Source organism: Sinocyclocheilus anshuiensis, unplaced genomic scaffold, assembly GCF_001515605.1.
Source record: "Sinocyclocheilus anshuiensis isolate Anshui unplaced genomic scaffold, SAMN03320099.WGS_v1.1 scaffold1127, whole genome shotgun sequence".
In the NCBI taxonomy this organism is placed as follows: Eukaryota; Metazoa; Chordata; class Actinopteri; order Cypriniformes; family Cyprinidae; genus Sinocyclocheilus; species Sinocyclocheilus anshuiensis.
This window is the reverse complement of record NW_015546115.1, coordinates 1075838-1084124: the sequence shown is the minus strand read 5'-3', so window position 1 is coordinate 1084124 and position 8287 is coordinate 1075838. Positions and strand designations below refer to the sequence as shown.

At 36.0% G+C, this 8287-nt stretch overlaps 1 protein-coding gene across 1 annotated transcript in view; it reads right to left on the bottom strand.

The window, feature by feature from the left end:
* Positions 1-8287, bottom strand: part of LOC107700805 (ubiquitin carboxyl-terminal hydrolase 34-like) — a 57247-nt gene that overhangs the window by 20432 nt on the left and 28528 nt on the right. Inside the window, exons 29-39 of the mRNA XM_016502620.1 lie at positions 7931-8056; positions 6203-6325; positions 6031-6114; positions 5725-5811; positions 5360-5560; positions 5198-5280; positions 5056-5096; positions 4833-4957; positions 3115-3267; positions 1769-1929; positions 1081-1385 (exon numbers count right to left, since the gene is read on the bottom strand). Coding sequence (XP_016358106.1) covers positions 1081-1385; positions 1769-1929; positions 3115-3267; positions 4833-4957; positions 5056-5096; positions 5198-5280; positions 5360-5560; positions 5725-5811; positions 6031-6114; positions 6203-6325; positions 7931-8056 — 1489 coding nt within the window. The remainder of the gene's footprint in view (positions 1-1080; positions 1386-1768; positions 1930-3114; positions 3268-4832; positions 4958-5055; positions 5097-5197; positions 5281-5359; positions 5561-5724; positions 5812-6030; positions 6115-6202; positions 6326-7930; positions 8057-8287) is intronic.

Genomic DNA, 8287 nt, shown 5'->3' with positions numbered 1-8287 from the left:
CACTCCTAACAACACCCCTTAGCTGTTATAAATTCACTGTAAACCACGGCTTCTTGGGGCTTATTGCTTTATAAATCAATTTATAAGGACAACCTTGCTAATAATTAAGATGATTTAGTTTCTAATATTGTCTAGATCTAAATAAGGGTTAGGATTAAAAAAAGAAACTGTAACACTTAACAATAACCTCTCTTAGTTAACCTTAGTTGATGCATTAACTAAGAGCAATACATTTGTTACAGTATTTATGAAACTTTGTTAATGTTAGTTAATAAAAATACACCTGTTTCTTGTTAGTTCAAGTTTTTATTTTAAAAAATGCATTAGTACATGTTGAAAGTAACATTAACTGTGAATAATTAATGCTTTAGAATAATTTTTCAATGTTAGCTAAAGTACTTTAAGGTTAACTAAGGAAGTTTATTGTATTAAAGGTGACATATCATGAAAATCTGACTTTTCCAGGTTTTAAGTGCTATAATCAGGTCCCCGGTGCATCTATCAACCAAGGAAACGTGAAAAAGATTAACCCAGTAACTTTGTTTTGGTAAGCCTTTTTCTGCAAGCGTCTGAGAAAACGAGCGTGTCTGATTTCGCTCCCTTGGTGATGTGGCAAAGGGATCTCATTATAATATTACCGCCCCTTAATCTGTAAGTTTCCACCCATGGCACCATCATTTTGATTTCACAAGCGACAACGGTGTACCAGCTCTAATGCCATGGTGAAAGTTTGAGCAAAACATGCTAACCGTTCTGTGTTTGGCTGCACAGACGAGCACAGAACACTGTTTAGAGTCCCAGCCTCAGAGGAGGGCGGGGAGCAGCAGCTCATTTGCATTTAAAGAGACAGGCCCGAAAAACAGCATGTTTCTGCTTCCACTCAAAATAGGCATTTTCAAAATTATATAATAAATGATCTGTGGAGTATTTTGCGCTGAAATTTCACAGACACATTATATTACATATTGTAAAAAGGGGCATAATATGTCTCCTTTAACTCATCCGCCTAATTTAAAAGCAACAGAAGTTAGAGATGTCCACAGGAAACCACTGCAACGCACTCACGGTTGTGGCGCTCACCCTGCATGTGCTGCGACATGACCCAGTTGTGCAGCAGTCTGTAGTTCTCCACCGAACCCTTGACCACCTCCACCAGCAGGTCATAGGCTGCGGCGCGGGCTGTGGGACTCTTGCATTTGGGCTGCTGTCGGTCCTTCAGGCTGGGCAGCAGGAACAGCAGGTCATACGTGTCCCTGAGGAACTCCTGACCCTCCCGAGAAAACTTAAAGGGAGGCTTGTGCTTCAGGACGCTGGTGGCGAGACGCAGGAGACCCGTCAGACCGTCGTCCTCGATTGCCCCGTCCTGCTGGTCCAAAATCTCACGACTGCAAATAGAAATATAACAACAGCATGCTCAAAGCTCAGTGGCTTCACAGTATTTACAAAGATAAATGATACATTTTTGCTCAATTACTTTCTAGTAGCATAATGTTACCAGTGATTTTCCATTAAACTGTCACTCTAGTCCAGGGGTGCCCAAACTCGGTCCTGGAGAGTTTAGCTCCAACTTGCCTCAACAAACCTCAACATACCTGCCTTTAGGTTTCTAGTATGCCTAGTAAGAGCTTAACTCTTCAGGACAGTTTGGACACCCCTGCTCTAGTCTAACTAATAAAGTTAGTTTGCTCGTGGTTGTGCTCTGAAGGAGTAAGTTACGGGTTCAGAAGGAAACTGATGCAGTAACCCTAGCAAAAGGAGCGTGTTTGACCTGCGGATGCAGTCGGCGAGGTGTCGCGCCAGAGCGTCCAGATCCAGCAGGGTGGTCTGACTAGTGTCTTTCACATGGATGTTGTCGATGAGCTTACAGAGCAGCCAGAAATACTCCTTACAGCCGGTGCGAAACATGGCCTCCTCCTCAAAATCCTCCACCTGCACCGGCGAAACGACACACATTTACACTCATTTAAAGGAATTGTGCACCCAAAACATTAAATAACACTGAGCCAGCACTTAAGAAGAGCTGTTATCATTAACTAAAACCAAACTAAATCTATAAAAAATAAATTTGTGTTCACTGATATAAAGCTAATTTCTAAAATTAGAAATATAACCCTGGTTTCACAGGCTTAAGGCTAGTCCCAGACTAAAATGCATGTTTGAGCCGTCTCAACTGAAAATATCTTGCTCTTACATATCTTAAAATGTCAGTGCCATCGTTCTGTCTCAAGATGCACACCTCAAACGTTTTTCTAAGGCATTTTTATTAAAGCTGCTTAAATATCTTAATTTAACTAAGGCCTAGTCCTGGCTTAAGCTAAGCCCCATCTGTGAAACCGAGCCATAATGTAATTTAATTTGTATTATTTATTTTATTTTAATTTACATTTAAATTATAACAAGAAAAATTTAAATTTGCAACCATAAATAAAATTAATAAAACATAAATGTTTAAGTACTAAAATTACTAACTGAAATAAAATTAAAACTGAAATAAAAATAATTTACAACTATTTAGAACAATAAAATGCCATTTCTAAAAATTGAATTCTAATTTTTAATGACTATTTAGAAATATACAAAAACCTAAAAATATAAAAAAACAGACAAAGCATTATATAATTAGTGCTGTCAAACGATTAATCGCATCCAAAATAAATGTTTTTGTTTACATAATATATGTATGTGTGCTGTGCATATTTATTATGTATATATAAATACACACACATGCATGTACATATTTCAGAAAAATAGGTTATGTTTATTTATTAAACATATTTATTTTTAATATAAATTATATGAATATAAATATAGGCACGTAAATATTTTCAAAATATATACTGTATGTGTGTGTATTTATATACATAATAAATATACACAGAACACAAACATATATTATGCAAACAAAAACTTTTATTTTGTATGCGATTAATCGTTTGACAGCACTATATATAATTACCAAAAAAATTTAACTAAAATTAAAATGAAAGACAAAAATATAAAGATAAAAGCTAAATCAATTTTTATTCACATACATACATACAAATAAATACTAAATACATAAATACTAAAATAACACTGGCACATTGACATTGTCAGTGTTTGTACAGCACTTACTCTCAGGGGTTTAAGCGCCTGTGCGTCTGGCAGGAACTTGAGCAGTGTGGACGCAGCGAGCAGCAAGAAGGATCTATTGATGGATTCTCCCCCCTCCAGACCTGACAGAGACAGCTTATACAGACCACTGCACGCCTCCTGACGCACCGCCGTCTGCAGATACAGTACAACAATACGATAAAATACAATCCGAAACAGCATTCCTGCAGCTCCAACAGCAGAGCATGATAATAGCAATGCCAAGGTCATGAATTTGATTCCCAGAGAATGCATGAACTCATAAAAGGCGTATACCCTTAATGCAATGCATGTCACTTTCAATAAACCATCTACCAAATGCATAAATTTAACTTAAAAATAGAAATATTAATAAATAAATGGCATTCTGGGCATTTGAATGCCATTTGAATGGCATTCATACACGAATTTAACTTCTGGAATAAAATGCATTGCACAGAATATTCAATATATTTCACATAAATATTTTGTGGAAATACAGGGTAGAACATGTTTTTTTAACTGGTTTGAATAGCTATGGTTTGATTGGCTGATATAATTGTTCCCTGCCTACGGGATAGGGCTGTCAAAAAAAATTGAATTTCGAATACTCGTCAAATTTAAAATATAAATCCACATTCGACTGCAAAAACGTTACATTTGAATTTTAGGTGTGCGTCAGGCAGCCTTATCAGTGGCGCACGAGATGCGATGACGATGTAGGTGTCATTGCATTTTAATGCTTTTTTAGCCTGTACAGTTGAACCCACTGGATGCGGTGCTGCTACGTTGTTTATTCAAAATATTGCGGAAAAAGAGAGCATCAATGCGGAGATGATGTTGTTTACATCAAAACTGAAACCAAGCCGTTCACACAGAACGCATATTTATCGCATTTTCTAGAGAGACGTCTATCACCGTTGCGTTGCACTCGCGTCTCACACAAGAGAGCCGCATGTTTAGAAAGCCATGTAAAATTAATGCAAGTTCAAATTTTTAAAAAACATGTCTCAAGACTTTATTGCGGTTTTCCCCATCCCACTGCATCTCTTGTTTTTAAATGAAAAAGTACTCTTTGTGATTGGTTTTCGGTCCTTTGTATTAAACTATACATACATACATGATGCTGTTTTGTTTCTAATTTTTAAGTAACTTAATTAATTATATATGATTTATAAACATTAATTTAAACATTATGCACTTGTTTCAAAGGTAGTCGTTTTATTTTATTGCTTTGAAGAAACGTGCATTAGTAATATTTTAGTAATAATATTTAGTAATATTCTGCTTGATTTGTTTACATAATATATGTGTGCGTACTGTGTATATTTATTATGTATATAAAGACACACACATACAGAATATATTTAGAAAATTTTTACATGTATATATTTATATTCATCTAATTTATATTATATATAAATATATTTAATATATAAACATACATTTTTCTTAAATATTTACATTCATGTGTGTGTATTTATATATACATAATAAATATACACAGTACGCACACATATATTATTTAAACAAAAACGTTTATTTTGGATGCAATTAATCGTTACCCAGCACAATTGATAATATTTAAGTACAAAATTCTAATTCAGTTTTTCAGCCATTTTGACTGCCCTACTACGCGACCTTAATTAGTGTCCTTGTGTGACCTTAATCAATAGAATTAATTTCAGAAATGGATCAAATCAAGACATTCATTCGTTTACCTCAGGTATGAGCAGCGTGAGCTTCTTGAGCCAGTCGTGCAGATGTTCACTATCAGCCAGGCTGGATTTCACCAGAGAACAGCAGTGAGCCCAGCTCACCAGCAGCCACATGGAGTAATGAGTTACTGCATGAACATTATTAAGAATAAATATTAATCAAACATCGCCAATAATGACAGAAAAGTAGAAACATGCACAGATATATAACCAATGATGTGCTTACCCTCGTGTCTGGATCTGTGATCTGATTGGGCCTTCAAAACCCTGCAGGATAATCACAAGACAGAAGGGTTATAAAAAAAAACAGAAAAATTGTAAGCAAATAAAAAAATTAATGAAAAGGAGTGTTTGCACATGTTATTCACCTGTGCGCCAGATTGTCGTATGTGTAGGTCACGTTGATGAGCCGCTGGATGAGGTTGGTGCCTTGCACAAGACTTAGGAAAACCTGACAGAGAAGACAATCACAACATTTAGAAAAAAGCAAGCATACGCAGAGAAAAATCCATTTAGAAGCAGTTTCACACCTCTGTGAGACGAGGTATATGCAGGCCCTTCCCATGATCCCCCGCGGCTTTGCGGGACTTCCCTGGCCACGCCCTCTTCCTCTGTGTGTCCGTGAGACCAGACCAGGCGAAAACATCATGATAGGCCAGGTCCAGATCGGCCGGATCCACCGCAAACTGACAAATGAGCTTCAGCAGACACGCGAGACAGTCCAACAACCACTGCAGAGAGAGAAGAGAAGACACATGATATCCACAGCTGTCCAACTGACGGCAGAGCTGTGGAAAAGAACATGTCCTGGACTTACTTCACTCCAAAGTCAAAAGGAAAGAAGAACAAAGCCCTTGCAAACGTTATATGACACCGATGTGTTCGTGACACTCACCACAGTCCAGGACTCTTGCTCTTTCGGCTCTAAAATTGCAGAGTTAAAAATGTCCAGCAGAAGCTGAAGACCTCCAGACGACACAAACTACAGGAGAGACACAGGTGCAGTCTGTCATTCAGCTCAAATACACACTATACAGAGCACATGGACTCAAACATACAGGATAACAACTACAAATCGCACAATAGTTTCACCAAAACCCATAAATTTGGTGTTCAAATGAGTATAGTTACCTAGTTCATATGTGAATACACAATAACAACAGATGATTTTCAGTGGAAGTGTAAGAGGAGGAGTTTGTACCTTACAACTCCAAGTGTTCTTGCTGTTCTCGATCTGTTCCTCACTGGAGTCGTCAGAGTCTGGATACAGATCACTGTAACTGCCCTGAAACACAAAAACACACGTGTTTCAAGAGACAGGACATTTACAGATCTGCAGGACCGCATGTGTGCATGTGAATCTGGACGTGTACCGTAGACTCGCGGTGAATCCTGCGGTTGGGTTTGCCGAGGGCCTCTATGATTTCTAAAGCGTAGAGCAGCTTATGAGGGCTCTTGATCCTCAACAGATCCTTCCAGCACAAACCGTCAGATCCCTAAAGCCACGGTGAGCACAAATCAAACTTCATGCAGAGTGCAATGAACAAACATGTATGTAGAAACAATTTTCACTCAGAAATTAGTAGTAGATTTAATAGAAAATGCTTGGCACATTGACATAAAAGTGAAGTAGAAATTTTTGAATTTTGAAGTAAAAAGTTCATTTCTAAAGTATAAAAATATATGAAGAGTTTATTTGAAAAAACAGATAACTCAAACTTCAAAAATCATGTTTTTTATTATGTTATCATGTTTTATTGTGTTAGTTAGCTGTATTTTTTTAGTTATTTTTTTAACCTAATCAAAATACCCCAACTGCAGTTTGATTGAGATTAATTGGAATGGACAATGAAAAAACACGATTTTTGAGTTTGAGTTTGAGTTATCTATTTTGGCAAATGAACTCTTCATATATAAAATTTAATATGACAATAACCCTTTTACAGCTCTGTTTGGAATTTCCTTCAAGAACGCAAGGCGTTATTGCTTTTACCACGCTATTGGCTAGGAGGCTTATTCTCCTTAAGTGGAAACATGCATCCCCTTCTTCATATGATAGATGGATAAAATAAATTATTTTGTGTTTAAAGCTGGAAAAAATTTGTTTTTCATTAAAAGGGTCTTTAAAAACCTTTTATAAAACATGGAAACCTTTCTTGAATTATACTGATACTATTGATCTGTCACTTGAAGATGCAGAAGAGGATTAAGTTTTTTTTTTCTCTCTCTCTTTGGTTTTGTTTATTTATTTATTTGTTTTTTTTTTTGTTTTTTCCTTTGTACATTTATTGTATCATTTAATAACTACACTTACATTATTATTGTTATTTGCATTCGTTTGTGTTATGTGGTTAAGATAATAGGGGTTGAGGGGATGGGGGATTGGGAGGGAGAAAAGCATAATTGTGGATTACTAAAAAAAAGGGGTGGTGTAAAAAAAAAAAAAAAAAAAAAAAAAGAAATTTAATATGAAAAATACATAACATTTCTTATTATAATGCATACAGTTTTGCCCAAAAAAACTAAAAACTATTTCAGGCAAAATAAATATGTAAAATTAATTTTCACTTGAATTAACACATTGAATTAAATGTGAAATTTTGAAGCAGTTTATTAAAAAATATCAAATGTAATATAGTAAATTATCAAAAGGTCTTATTATTTTAATGTATTCATTTCCCATATAAAACTAAAAACTATTTGTTTAATGCAAATAAACAAGTAGAACAAAATCACCAAGAAATTGCTAATAAGTTTCGACAGGTTGAATTAAACATGAAATTTTGAAGTAGAAAGATTTTTAAATTTGAGATTCTGAAGTATAAAAAATCCATACATTTCTCATGATGTATTCAGTTTTGTCCCAAAAAAACTATTTAATGCAAATTTAATTTAATGTTAATTTTCACTAAGAAAATTGCTAGTGAATTTCAATATGTTGAATTAAATGTGCAATTTTGTAGAAAGACTGATACATTATAAAACATGCTTCAATAATCTTAGTTTTCAAAAAAATCTGCTTTTACAGTGTGCATGTTCAGGCTAACAAACTCTAGAAATCTCTTAATAAATGACTGGGCAGCATGGGTCATGTGACTGACCGTGTCATCGGAGATGTTCTGGAAGGCCTGGAGCATGCTGGGACACGTGGGCAGCAGCATGAGCAGCTCCCACACTCGGCGGGACAGATTCTCCGCGTGGAGGTGCAGCTCCTCACAGCGAACACTCTGCAGGAGGAAACATACTGGATTGGATGCTGGTTTAACTCAGTCTGGACCGGGTCTGAGGCATGGGGCCGGATGTTCACTCTCACTCTCACCCAAAGCAGTTATTGTAAATGAAATGATCACAGATAATCGTTTTGATGTACTCTGCTTGACTGAAACCTGGCTAAAACCAAATGATTATATTGGTCTAAATGAGTCTACTCCACCACGCTACTGTTATAAGCATGAGCC